Source organism: Kryptolebias marmoratus, linkage group LG22, assembly GCF_001649575.2.
Source record: "Kryptolebias marmoratus isolate JLee-2015 linkage group LG22, ASM164957v2, whole genome shotgun sequence".
Lineage (NCBI taxonomy): Eukaryota > Metazoa > Chordata > Actinopteri > Cyprinodontiformes > Rivulidae > Kryptolebias > Kryptolebias marmoratus.
In genome coordinates, this window is record NC_051451.1 from 2660640 (window position 1) to 2675706 (window position 15067).

General features: G+C 38.6%; 1 protein-coding gene across 4 annotated transcripts in view; it reads right to left on the reverse strand.

Moving 5' to 3' along the window:
- itsn1 (intersectin 1 (SH3 domain protein)) overlaps positions 1 to 13300 on the reverse strand; it is a 68623-nt gene extending 55323 nt beyond the window's left edge. For all 4 annotated transcript variants that reach the window (XM_037973388.1, XM_037973387.1, XM_037973386.1 and 1 more), the window contains exons 1-2: positions 13120 to 13300; positions 2075 to 2134 (exon numbers count right to left, since the gene is read on the reverse strand). In XM_037973388.1, coding sequence (XP_037829316.1) covers positions 2075 to 2102 — 28 coding nt within the window. In that variant the 5' untranslated portion in view covers positions 2103 to 2134; positions 13120 to 13300. The remainder of the gene's footprint in view (positions 1 to 2074; positions 2135 to 13119) is intronic.
- Between the last annotated feature and the right edge of the window lie 1767 nt (positions 13301 to 15067).

A 15067-nucleotide genomic window follows, 5' to 3' on the forward strand; every position in this document is an offset into this window, starting at 1 on the left:
CTCCCTCCTCCTACAGCGTTAAAATGAGTTTCTTCCCACCGCCTTCTCAACTCTCCTGTCCTTGGACAGAATTTTGCTTCCCTTACCGTGATCAGAAGTGTTTATTAAACCAACGTAAAGCTGCATGGTCTTTTTCACTTCATAGGTTTATAAGTTGTGCTGGAACAGCTGTATTTTCTCACAGCCTCGGTCAGCTGCTTCTCAGCCGAGAAGTAGAAGCAAATAAACTCCATTAAAGCTCACGCCCACAACAACTTCTGATCAATCACACAATAGTTGGAGTGAGAAAAGGTTCAGCAAAGCGGTGATCAAAATGACCCAAACAATGTGAATGAGAGCCGACTTGATGACTTCTCATGGAGTACGACTCCCACTGCGGTCTAATGTTCAGTGCTCTGCTCAGCTTGATTCCCACTTAGTTGCATTAGTTCTCCACCAAGTAAATCAGAAGCTAAATTATTTATAGTCCCGAACTGAGCCACTCAGAGCAGAGCTTTTCTTGAAGTCCAATTAACAAGTGCATCCTGTGGAACTGACCTTTTTTGATTTACATTTTTAATAAATAACACTGACTCAGAAAGTGTTTTTACTTTAACCCCTTTAAAGGGTTAAATATCAGCTTTTTCAACAATGGAAGCACAGTGATGTTAGGAGACAGGACGAGACAGGATCCTGGGTCCACGAGTTTGAGACAGGGCAACACTTTAACATTGATTTTAAGAAAAAACAAACTCAACTGGCAGCTATCTCTGCTTTTTGACTCCTCATCAGTTTCTTCAGACGTTAGAATGATGCTTCAGCTTCTAACTTCTCTGTAAAGTAAAGTTTTCTAACTTATTTATCAGTCATAACAAAAAGAGTTTACTGGATTTTTTATTAGAATATAATAGAATTTATTGTTTGTCACTATACACATGTACAATGAGATTAAAAAGACTTTTTAAAAATTTATTTTGTCTTCCTAATAAATCACTATTTTTCTCTGATTTCTAATGAAAAGATTTCACCACAGCACATTAAAAAACCTCAATGAAAACTCAAACAAACATTTCTACCTAAAATTACACCAAAGAAAAGAGAGATAATGAGGATTAAACTGATGAGCTCTGACATGTTTGAGAGTCTGAACTGTGGAAACTCTCAGTATAAGAATGAATCCTCGTTTTCATCCCAGGTAAGTGTTTCTCACACTGATGGGCAGCTTGCATGGAGAGCAGGAGGGGGGACTCTTACTGAATGGTACAGTCCGATTCAAAGTCTGATCTACTCCTCTTCTCTCAACTCAAACACATTCAAGAGAGCCAAACTTTATTGTATCCGTTTCAAAGTTGACAGATCCCCTGGTGAGATGGCATTAGGTCTGTTCTGTTTTAGATAAATGCACAACAGGAAATCTTCCTCTCACAGGAAGCAGCTTTCACAGCATGCCTGAGTGACTTTGCTGCCTGGTCCTAATGTCTGACACGTCTGTTTAAACTGATGCCACACAAACCATTTAACATGGTGGGGACAATTCACCAGACAAAATCATGACACAGGGTTTTTTGGGGGGGTTGCAAGATCTCATGTCACCCCTAATGCACAGTCTATGTTTTTAGAAATGGCAAGAGAAAAAAAAAAAAAAAAAACATTTAAAAATGTTCTCTTTTATTTGTTATTTTAATTCATGTCTCTGTGCTTACATCGCAGAAATGACTGTTTTTCCTACAGGTCTACCACAACTCAGAGATGCTAGCATTAACTTCAGCCACAGCTACCTGTTGCAGAGGCCTGGCTGTGATAAACTATGACTCAAGAAGGTCATTTTGATCCTGCAGAGGAAAATAGGCACAATCTTTTGTATAACCACCACAAATCTGTTTATGGTCTGATAAATCTCACACTGTGTGGTTTACAAACACCTGACTCAGGCTGCTGTCACATCCATCTGATTTTACAAATTATAATAAAGGACTCTAAATTTTTTTTATACTGCAGTTTCTTCCCAGAATTGTTTTTCAGTTCTTGTGGTTAAAAAGCAGTTTTATGCACAGCTTTCATCAAACCCATAGCTTATTTTTACACACATACTGACCTGTGAATGTGGTGGGGAACTGTGCCATGGTTCACTCAGTCTTCTTCAACTACACCACATCTGAAATAAGAAAAAACATGAAGACTTTGATCAATTTCTGACTGATGCTTCAATGATTAGTGAGGGGGGGCAATCCCTAAGTACAGACGCATCCTAATTACTACTCTCAACATTTTCTTTGCCCTGTATCTCGTCATGTAGCTATGAAGTAAAATGTGCAAATTGTACACCAAAACAGTTTGATCAGGAATAATGAGTCATGACTTTATTTAGCAATTCGTTTTGCAAAGTAGAAAGAAATTAGAAAAAAAAAAAGCAAAATAAAATAGAGAATAAAACGTGAGAAAACCCAGCCCTGTTTGGAGATCTACAGCCCGGTCGGTCTTCACAGCAGAAACATCCTTCAAAGTTTAAATGGCTCACAGACATTTGAACTTTATGTGACTGAACTGGCACCACTACATTAAAAACAGAGAGGGCGCTGTCCCACTCATTGTCTAACCAGAATTTGTGACATTGTGGAGGATCCAAAATGGCCGTCAAAACAGGAGAAATGTCAACAAACACATGTGCGTCAATGAGAAGACATGTCGTCTTTGAAATGATGTAGGTCTTCAGCTATGCAACACACTGATGTAAAATCAGGTCAAGCCAAACGAGCCAGTGGAGAGCCAGAAGTCAGCAGGGAAGCTGAGGTTAGGAGAATGTGGATTGGACAGATGGACTGTCAACATACACGCCTCTTTAATTCTATATCCAAATTATTGCTTAGACATGCAACAGCAGTTACCATATTTTCCACACTATAGGGTTCACTGCATTATAAAACGCACTGTTAATGAATGGTCCATTTTTAAACTTTTGTCATATATAAAGCACACCGGACTATAAGGCGCTCCATTCAGAATGGATGATTTCTGTGCTCTAGCGGAGCTGGTTCACCTGTATCAGCATTTCTATGATCCCTCTATGAGAGATCACAAAGACAATCAAATGGTTCAAAACTCACAGAAGGAGATTACTGCTGAAGCCAATAAAAGGAGTGTTTATAGACCACAGAGGGAAGAAATATTAGTCCTATGATGGGCAAATCACAACTAATAATACAGTACAACTAACTATCCTTATGTCATTTATGTCCTCAACATTTCATTCGAGGCAGATAAATCAATGAAAGTCAAACTGAATGCTTTAAGTTTAAACATCCTGTCTGTTTCACAGCCAGAAACACAACAGGTCTTCGTCCTGAATACGTGCAGCCATGTTTGGTGTGACAGCCGTCTGCTCTCTTTTTTACTACATTTCCACTGGTTATGCAGAGTGCTGCCCCCTGTCTTTTTGGAGAATACTACACCAGCGTAAGCGTCAAGTATAAATGCCTACAGCGCTCGCTCGGGTCCACTCGCCGAGCGTGGAGCCCTGCACGACACTACAAAGTGCAACTATAACTGAGCCTTAATGCTGCAGGTGCTGCAGCTTTGTAGTTTACCAAAGTCGTACTAAAACACGAGAACTTCTTACATATATAAGGTGCTCCAGATTATAAGGCACACTGTTGTTTTTTGAGAAAACTGAAGGTTTTTAGGTGCGCCTTATAGTCCAGAAAATATGGTAATCAAATAAATTTAGTGATTAAGAAAGCCACATGATATATTTCTCATAAATAAAGCAAAACTAGAAAGTGTCAGTGTGAACATAGTAGATTTATCATGTGTCAATATGTTTTGAAGGTAGTTTTTCTTGATAAATTCACTAAATTCTTGCAGAATTGTATATTGTAGGGTTACTTACATATGGAAGGATGCTTTTTTTTGTTTATTGGTGCAGTTAAAGTATACACAGGAGTCAGGCATGATGCTGCAACAAGACCACTGATTCCTGTTTTGATAATGGCGGCGATTGTCCACTGAGTCACATGATCTCCCTCTGTTTTTAACTCTATGACTGGCACTTTAATATCTGTTACAGTTTCTACACAATCACAGTTAAGGTTTAATGAGTTTTGAAAATGTTTCTACAAAATGTCCACCTGACAGTTGACGATGTCTCACACTAACTTTTGAATTGTTTAAAATGTTCAAACCTTTTGCAAAAAGTCTTCTTACTCCCACAGCAGTTTTTGGTATTTGTACAATTTATACAACAAAACGTAGACATTTTTGTCTTCTTTCACCCCGTTTGTCTCTCAGTGCTATAAGACTTATGGTTGTCTCTTCAATCCCTTCAGGAAGCAGAGAGCGTACACCCGGGCGCTGATAGACCACTATATTTCAGCTCTGACTTTCCTCCTCAAAACTGTAAGAGAAAGGCATTTTTGACGTCTCGTATTTCCTACATAAAATACTGCAGACAAATATAAATTTACATGTCTGACCATTCATTTTCTAGTTGTCACAGTTCAGGAATTTTTAGGTGTTTTCAAACAGCAAGTGGTCGTTTGAGACTTTCTTTTCAATGTGTTTCTGATTGTCTCCATCATTAACTGGGCAGTCAGGGAATGAGACACAGGTGTGTGGTTACTTTGGTGACCAAAATGAGCCACTAGCAGCAGCTTTAACTTATTTTTTTAAATCTTAGTTCTTCTTTCACTTACACTACTCAGTTCATACATCAAAGTGGTTGCATTTTTCTTTGTTTCAATTATTACAAAGCTATAATGATAAAGTTTTGGACAGTAACTAACTGCATTCTTCTAGTTTGCCCAAAAACATTCAGCAAAATGACAAATAATTTAGTCAATAATTTATAAGAATGCTTTCAATGAAACAGACTATTAACTTGCCCATCCCATTAAATGTTTACTTTATAGAATGTTAAAAATGTCTGGCTCTTTGACAAAGGCACTAAAGTCAGAAGAAATCTTCTGTCAGCACCAGTCTGGAGTAACTTTTCCACCTGGCTGTCTTATTCTACTTCAGCTGTACGTTTCTATTTAGTTTCCTGTCCAGGTCCAGAGTTTGTGCATGTCAACAAGGCACAAAACCTTGATTTCTGCAGGCAGGCTGTTGTCAAACTTACTCAACCTCACACTTACAAATATTTAATCAGAATGAGATGGGAGATGACCACAGTGAACACCAGTTTGCCACTGCTGGTCTATGAAAAGCTCCACTGAAGTTACAAAATACTTTGCACTGTAGTTTTCACCGTAAGAATTTAGTTAGGGGCTCAAAATGTAATTTTAGTCTGCTTTCAAATAAAAATGACTGGTTTGAATATTTTGAAATAAAATGGTTAGAGGTCTGTTAATCAGATCCAGACCTGACTTCTTCCACTTGTGGCAGATCTACACACTGCAACACACAGATTTACAGAGGGTGTATGTATGTAGGTTGAAATACTTTTTCTTGTATATTTTAAACAAAACCTTTTCTTGTCAAATGAGAACAAGAAATCTTTCTAAAGGACTGCTTCATCTATATTACAAAGAACATTTTCTTATTCAACTTGAATGGCATTTAATCAGGAAGTTAGTTGTTTGTAGGCCTGTCACGATAAATCAGTTAATCATCTTGCAGCGTTAGCCCCCGCGAGGAGTTAGCAAGCTAAAGAAATGTGGTTTGTAACAGCAGCGGTGTGGGAGCACTTTGGATTCAAACCAAATGACCGAGGAGAACCGCTGAACCTCTGTGAGCCGGTGTGTCACATTTCTGCTTTTGGTTGTTTGCACTTTTTGTTTATAAAACTGGCAGTTTTGTCCGTCTTCTCTATATAAAACTAATGATTCTTACTTTTTGAAGGGCAGTTTAGTTTACAGACTTCATAATAACTGTTTTAGTTGAACGTAGGTTCTATTTCCGTTTTTTTTGTATTTAGTTTTTATTCAAGTGCATTCTTTGTTAATGGAGACTGAGAGTCTATTTTATTTTTGTTTTTGGTTGTTTGTTTTGTTTATTTTGTGTTCCAGTTCCAGTGTTAAGTGTTCTTTTCTAATTAAAGTTTATTAATTTTTGAAAGGATGTACTTGCACTATTATATTATTAGTTTAAAACGGCCTCCAAATGATATCATTGTTTATCGCAATCATTTCTGAGACAATTAATCGCCCAGTAAAACTTGTTATCGTGACAGGCCTAGTTGCTTGCATAGATTTTTGCAAAAATAATTACTTAATAATGTGGCAAACACATGATTGTTTCTTTATTACGAAACAGCTCTAGGATCTTGAGGGGTGTACAGCAGGGTATGTGTGTGCAGAGTGGCTGGACAAAGTAACCAAACAAACTAGGTCAGAGGAATAAAGAACACTTTCCCAGTGACAACTGAGAGAGACGTGAAGCAGCCGAGCAACCAGCAGCCACTGCTTGACTGGACGTTTATCCAGAACATACAACCTGACCTGCAGTCTCACTGAATTCTGAGTGAGTGAGTGACTAACATGCAAACACAAACAGAAGTTTAGTCATTTATTACATGCAGTGAACTTCGATAATGCTAAAGGAAATGCTGGGGAAACTAAATTGAGAAGGATTTGAGACAGATTCAGGGTATATGTATTAACTGCAACTAGTATGAAACAAAATTTGCTGCACAAATTTTTGAAAAAGACTGCAAGCCTCTGCGAGTGACACAATGAAATTGAGAACCTCCGCAGACAGCAGACATTTTGGAGACTCTCTCATGAATGCTTTTCACAAACTGGTCTCCAACAGTCCAGTCAGAGACTGGCTTTCTACAAATACAAGTCTGGAGAATGAGAGAGCCTATTCCCTTTGAAAGACTGAAATAAAATATGGAAAGAGCAAGAAAACCTTTTTCTGTTATTAAAGATCCTGTGATAGTTTTTGCAAATTGAAGTCATCAGGTCACCATGCCTTAGCAGAGTTATAAAACTAAAGTGGGTGCAAATATTACATTTCCAGTGGCATACTTTAAATTTGATAGAAAGTCAATAATCTGTCAGAAGTGTTGAGAAACAAAAAATGTCAAATGTTCTTTTAGCTGTAAAGCAGCTTCATGGTTCTTTGTGATGGATGCTTAAAGGCTTAATGCTCTGTTTCCCCTCAGTGCTCGCTTTGTATTTGTGGGATTAGTCTGCATAATTAGAGCAATGGGATGTTACTGAAGTGTTGGTCTGCTATCAAGGCTTGACGCAGATGTCCATTTAAGACCCCCCCACACAGTTTGCTAAAGGCAGTGTTGGAACACTGTTGTAGAGTGAATTACAGAAAAAGATTTTTCAACCCTTGTCAAACAGAAAATATAAAAACATTAAAGACCTCATCACACAATGACAGACATTGTTATTGTCAATTTTTCTAACACTTCATATCTGAGAAATAAGAGAGCAGGGATACACACACACTCACTGCCATTTGGTGGAAACCGGACAAACTAGAAGTGAGATTTGTGTCATCATCACAGGCAATATTTTCACACATTGGAATAGCAATTTACATGATTGTAGTAATGGATATAACAACACAGTGGATGAAACCAGTTCAAAACATCACTTTACATGTTTAGTACTTTGGTACTGAACATTTTGCTTTTGGTTTCCTATTTAAAGTGACCATGATGTTTTAAATTTATTTGATAATCAAAATCTTCAGGAACCTTTCTCCCTAGGATGTTTACTACTACCTGATACTGCATTAATACATACATGACAAAACAATAAAATGTCTGACAATAAAAGACACACAAACAGCTCCTTCTTCATTGTAGCAGGTCTGACATCTTGGACATGTGACACATTGACATCCGTTGCCACAGAATCTCATGTCTCTGTACTCAGCATTTTGACTCCCTCTTTTTGTTTCAGTTCCCAAAACCCTGTTTGAATGAAAACTGTTTTATACGACAGTGTAGAGCTAAATATTTTTTTCTTTAGGGTCTCAGAGGTTCTCTGATTAAGACTTAAGGCATCATTATACTCCATAACAAGTCAAGACATTGGTTTGCTGTCACGTGGTTGTGAGAAGTTCTTTTTCACACACACCTTTCAGAATCCACAAGCTACTCAGCGCAGAATGCCTGGGAAAGCCCTCCCTCCTCCCACAGTCCCAGAACTGGCACTCTCCCGTTCCTCTACAGATTTTTGCTTCTTTTACTGCGACCAGACGTTTCTATTAAATAGACTGAGACAGTACACGCCTTTTCGCATTTGCAAATTGTCATGAAGAGACTAGCACCCTTTCCGACAGACGGTGCACAATAACGAGTAAATGAAGGGAACTTGTCTCTAAGCTGCCCAGCCGGGGCGTACTTCCTCCCAGTCAGCACAGCCACGGAAAGCCGCCTGTGTCTCTGTGTGGGCTCCTCCATGCAGAATAACTGTGATATCTCCCTGCACAAGTTCTTCATCCTTCATCTTTTTAAGTTCATAGGTTTATAAGTTTTGCTGGAACAGCTGTAAAGATGACTGTATTTCCCAACAGCCTTGGCCAGCTGCTCCTCAGCAAAATAGAAGTAGCAAAACGACTCCATTAAAGCCATTGGTTTTGTTTTTTTTTTTTTTGCATAACGAACAAATCAAATCAAATTGTGAGGTGCATAAATAACCCCCCCCCCAGTAATTTGGTATTTGGTTTTGATTGATACAAGTAATTTCACTTGTATGACTGTGGCTCTTTCCCACGGATGATGTTCTTTTCCAGGATAAACATACAAAATATTTTGGGATAAAATACTACTGGTGTTTTGGGTGATCAACATGAAGACAACAAAGAACTAAATGAAATGTATTTAGTTTGAATGCCTTAATTATGATGGTGTTGGTAATAATAAATGCAACCTTGTTCCCACACACACTCACATGAATCAACCCTCGGCCTCCAACACCCACTCACAGAGGTCACCTTGTTTCACGCTCACACACTAAAGACACCTGCTCTCAATACACACTCTGACACTCCATCTGTCTTTATCACACACTGCTGTCCAGAGGTGAGGCCTGATCGGTGACAGGACACACACACACACACAACACCACTGCAGTCTGCTCATGTCCTGCTGCATTAACCCTCCCCTCAGGCTCCAGTCTCCACATCTCCCCGTCCAGCAAAACTAAACTTATCAGATTTCTACAGTTCTGAGTTAATTTCATGCAACTAAATAACACCACTTCTCACTGACACTAAATGAGGCAACAAAAAGACACTTTAGCAAAGAAACAGAAAAGTTAAAGTGAGCTTATTGACTGATTCAGAACATATTCAAAGACCTAGCAGAGTTTTAGACTAGGAACTTGTTATGCTGAGAATGGGCAAAGTTGTAGTTGTTTTGGTGAAACTTTGAAAACAGCATTACACAGTATCTTCGTTAGTACTCAGAGTGTGTGTTGTTGACTCTCAGCTACTACCATACCAAACCTTTGCTCAATATCTGTAAAACTGACTGAGTTCAAGCCAATTTTGTGTTTGCTGATGACAATTAGCTGTGGCAGCCCTTTTAAATTGGACTGACTTCTAAAGTTACTCAGTTGTAGATGTGCAGCCAATTGTTACTTTCTTTTACTGAAATTCATCAAATGGTTCATGAGATATTTTGCTAACAGACAAACAGGGTTGACGCCAACAGTTCAAGATAAATTTTAAAGTAAAAAATCTTGCACAACAAACAGCACTTGTGACTATGTGTTGAGAATGACTCAGCTATTACCACACCAAATTTTAACTCATCTTCTGTAAATTTAGCTGAATTACAGACAAATTTTTTAAGGTCAGTTGGCTGTGGCGGCCATCTTGAATCAGGTTGAGTCCAAAAGTGAACCAGCTGTAGATGTGCATCCAGTGATTGCAAGATAAAATTCGTTCAGTGGTTCATGAGATAATGAAATACAGACACACACACACACACACAGGAAAAGACCAACACACATGAGGCTCATGACACAAACGTCAGAACAGAAAGAGGGATTACTTCCTCCCTGTAACTGTCAGCAATTATCTTTCATTAGCTAATCTTATGTTTGCGTAATAACTGCACATTTCTTTAATGTCCACCGTTTTAGTTGTGAAAGATTAGTGAACTGACCTGAAACTGTGGCTGTCAGGAGGCTTTAAAGTCAAATATCACTAATTAATTCCTGATGGCAACAAATGAAATAAATAGATCCAAGTGCTGACTGAATACGTTGGAAGAAACCAAACTAAATGGTTCTGTCTTTTATGCTTTTTGTGGAGGAAACACAAAGTTACAATCCTGAAATCAGCTGTGCTATTCAAAAAAAAAAAAAATTCAAATTAAAACTTAAAATAAAACTTCTGAACTTCTAAAAATAATTGAGCTTTGATTATAATGTACATTTTCCTACGAATCAAGACCTGAGAAAATTAACACAAAATTTGAAAATAAATGTGTGCTTGGACAATACAAACCTGTATATTTGTAACAAAAAGTAGAAATGTAGAATTTATTGCATTTGTTTAGATTGCACAAGTTTCAGTCTCTATTAATAAATTTAAAAAAGTGTATTAGAGTTTTAGTACTCTTGTCTTCAGTATGGTATTCTGACAGAAGTAGCCCTAACCTGCTAACTCTTGTAGCTTATTGTAAACATCTGTTTCAAACCAGTGTTACTTTGAAAGGACAGACAGGAGTGGCTCCTCTGGTGGACAACGTATGACTGACCGAGTTGTCTGCGGGATAAAACATGCCACCAACCCACAGCATCTTTTTAATGAGTATAAAAGTTTAGGGGAATCAGAATTAGGAAGCAACAGAGAGGAGAGGAGGAGCTGGGAAAACAAAACAAACAAACAACAAAACGCTTTGTCTCTGGTATCTAATTAAAAGATGTAAACTGTATAAACAGTATGATGGAAATATTTAATGGTTTTCACACTGTGGTATGACTTGAAATCAGTAAAGGGCTCATGGCGACTCCTCATTAAACAGGACTCAAACATAAACTTACAAGCAAAAGCTGAAAAGTTGCTTAATCTCAAAAAAGCAGATTTTTTTTTTCATTAAGGAATAAAAGGATTAGTATAATTTGTTTTGAAGCCGAGAGTAAAATATACAACTGTCTTTTTTATTTCCAAACTATGTCTCCAAACCAAGATTCTCAGTTCATCCAAAAAAATGTATTACATATTCCTGATTAAGATAATCACATCTTAATTCATCCCAACTGAAGTGCAATAATACATTTATCAATTAATTGATCATTTCAGCATTTTATTTCTTATCCTGACTAACTCTGCACAAAACAAACAGTGGCTAAGCAGCAATAAAATTTACTAGTCTCAAAAAATAAACAGCTTTTTATCACCCACCGCTGAAAGGCAGGCGATGATGTTTTTGCTCATGTCTGTGTATATGTTCATTTGACTGTCTGTTATCAAAATTTCTCCAGTTTTCAACAGATTTTAATAATCAGAAAGTAACAATTGGATGCACATACAACTGATTACCTATATCTAATTCAAGATGGCTACCACAGCTAATCAACATTAACTAAAACAAAAATGCACATAATCTGAGTGTGACATCTTGTAATATCACATGAGTTTGCACATAACTATTTTTAAGATCATTTCTCATCTGAAGATCAAAGATAATTTTAATTTAAACTCTGGTATGAAAGGTGGTGGGCAATATGCATTTCTTTAAGGAAAACTAGGCTTTTAATTTGTAGACGTGTTACCTGCAAGTGGAGCTTTTGAAAACTTCAGGAAAGCTGCTGCACAGAATCTAAGTTTTCCCAAACAGCTGCAACAAGCTCAGACGAGGCTCTGACTGAAGGAGCTCATCTGGGTTTCAAGGTAACCAAACTGTGCTCGTGTGAGTCGAATTCAAGGGAACTTGTTGCCGTCCTTTCTTCCAAGCTAAACCAAACAGGAAAAAGGAGCCACAGACTGATCTAAGCAGGTTTTGATGACTAATATGGAAACTAACACACACACACAAAAAGAAACGCAACTACAACAGCCAACACTGGGAAAACGTCTCTGAGAAGCCAGTGATTCTCAAAATGTTTTTTTTCTCTTTTGCATTTGCAGTTGTTTAAAATTCCACACAAGGAAAAACAACAACAAACAGATAGAAAACTCCTGCCTAGCACCAGCAAATTATTGGATTGATGGGGATGAGATATTTCATGACATATTTAGCCAACAGACAGACATTGTTGACAGTTAATGCCAAAGTTAAAGCAGAGATGTTGTACAACATGTAGAACTCAGAGCATGTGTTGTGGGGGACCCTTAGCTACAACATCAGCCTTCAGCTCAATATCTGTTCTCTGAACTCTGAAAATTCATCAGTTTTTTAGCAATGACCACGTGTGCCACACAAACAATCTGTTTGTCCCTTATTTAACTGGTTCAAATCTTCTCGCCCTGTTCCCAACTTCAAGCAGAGCTGTCAGCATCCACGTTGCCATGGAAACCAGCGCTCACCGATGCAGCTTTAGGGGCTTTTGTTCATCAATCCACCTTCAGTGATGCTCTCTGTCCAGCTCTCTGAAGGAGAGAGCGTTACAGAGGATCTGCTCGGTGATCCATCCTAACATCCTGCTTCATTTCAGCCTGACTTAAAGGTTATGACAAGGCGCTTTCCTCTGCATCCGACATGGCACTTTTCACAAAGACAATTAGGTTCTTAGAGGGTTCTCAGGATTAGACAGCTGTGACTAATATCATCTGTTAACAAGCGGCTAGGCTAACGGAGACAATCTCCGCCCTGAAAGTCGTTTCTTTCCTAAAACGCTCAAAGCAACCTCGTCATTTCATCATACCAGTTCTGTCGAGGTTTAGCGAGCCAAGGGTTGACCGCCAGTCACACCGGTCAATGTTAACGTCAGGTCAAAGGCAGTGCAGATGCAGTGATTCACGTTAGCTTTTTGGCTAACTCCTAACTGGACTAAATGATAGCATCGTCCTCTGGTTTCTTATCACTCTGTTCTTGTCATGAAAACAGCAGAGCCAGCCTAAGCAGATTAATGTGACAGTTTAGTGCTGACGGCAGGTTCGGTCCACAAGATAAACCGTCCGACTGGCCCATTAACCGTTATCAGATGAGCTAGCAGCTAACGTCAGCCCGCTCGCTCCGCTCAGGGACATTCTTTCACAGTACCAGGCTCTACACTCCCTTCTTACCTCATAAAACTGCTTCCATCGTTGAACACGGGTAAAAACAGGTCGTTGTGCGTTTATGTAACCATATAACGTGATCACCTCTCCGAAAATGTGATGGTTTATCACTAAAAACCCTTTCTGGTGATTCTCCCGTGGTTCAGAAATCCCGATCGGCTGGGCTGAGGGACAGCTGGAAAATGGGGTAACGCTGCTCACATCTCGCGAGATGTCACGGTGTTTGAATGCTTTGACACGATCTCGCGATAGTTGTTTCCACGCCTGGATCTCTGGGACGTTTAAACGGCCTATGAGCGACGTTTTCCTGTGGCTGCAGTAATTAAGAAAAATAAATTTCCCATAAGTAATAAATATGACACTGTTTTATATTTATGATTATTTAATATGTTATAAAATTAATTTAGTATCCAACAATTACTACTTATAAACACGACTGATACATCAAACCTAACTAGCTCAACAAGTAATAATATGATTATGAATAAATATCTTTAAGGTTTTATTGTTATCAAGTTTTGTTGAATGGTTTTCACCTGTGAATAATGTTTTTTTTCTCTGTAGAATGATGGACTTCAAAAAGTTTGGGTAATAGCTTTATAATCCTTTCCAAGTTGATGGGCAGCAACAGTTACTTTGCTGAAATTATTGCTGATGCCTTTCCGCCCTGGCATTGTATTAACGCTATGTGGTTAACACAAACCTGAATGCCCCAGAGCAGTAAACTGACAAAACCTCTGCTGTTGTGGATAATGATCAGTTTGCATTTGATTTGCAACACCTGGAAGCAATTCAGCCTCTTAGCTACTTGAAGAACAGGGATTTATTTACAAAGGTGTGAAAAACTGTTTGCCCTATTCCTGATTTCTTATTCTTTTGTATGTTGTCACGCTTAAATGCTTCAGATCATGAAACAAATTTGAAGATTAGACAAGGATGAGACAAGCAAACACAAAATGCAGTTTATAAATGAAGGTTATTATTATTAAGTGGGAAACAATCCAAACGTACATGGCCCTGTGTGAAAAAGTGATTACCCTCCAAACCTAATAACTGGTTGGGCCACCTTTAGCAGCAACAACTGCAATCAAGCATTTGCAATAACTGCCAATGAGTCTTTTACAGCACTGTGGAGGAATTTTGGCCCACTCATCGTTGTTATAATCCAGCTGCTTTGGAGGGTTTCTGAGCATGAACCGCCTTTTTAAGCATCTCAATCAGATTCAGGTCAGGACTTTGTCTAGGCCTCTCCAAAGTCTTCATTTTGTTTTTCTTCAACCCTTCAGAGGTGGACTTCCTGGTGTGTTTTGGATCATTGTCCTGCTGCAGAACCCAAGTTCGTTTCATCTTGAGGTCACAAACAGATGGCCGGACATCATCATTCAGGATCTTTTGGTAGACAGCAGAATTCATGGTTCCATTTACAACAACAAGTCTTCAAGGTCCTGAAGCAGCAAAACAGCCCCAGACCATCATACTACCACCACCATATTTCACTATTGGTATGAAGCTCCTTTTCTGAAATGATGTATTACTTTTACACCAGATAATGGAACATACACCTTCAAAAAGTTCAACTTTTATCTTGTCAGCTCAGAGTATTTTCCTAAAAGTCTTGGGGATCATCAAGATGTTTTCTGGCAAAACTGAGACGAGCCTTTATGTTTTAGCTCAGCAGTGGTTTTCATCTTGGAACTCTGCCATGAAGGCCATTTGGCCCTTCGTCTTTCTTATAGTGGAGTCGTGAACACGGACCTTACCTGAGGCACGTGAGGCCAGCAGTTCCTGGATGTTGTTGTTGGGTCTTTTGTGACCTCTTGGATGACTCGTTGCTGCGCTCTTGAGGTAATTTTGGTCGTCTGGTCAGTCCAGGGAAGGTTCACCACTGTTCCATGTTTTCTCATGCGGTTCTAGCATATTGACTAATATTTTGTAAGACAAATAATGAAGCTAT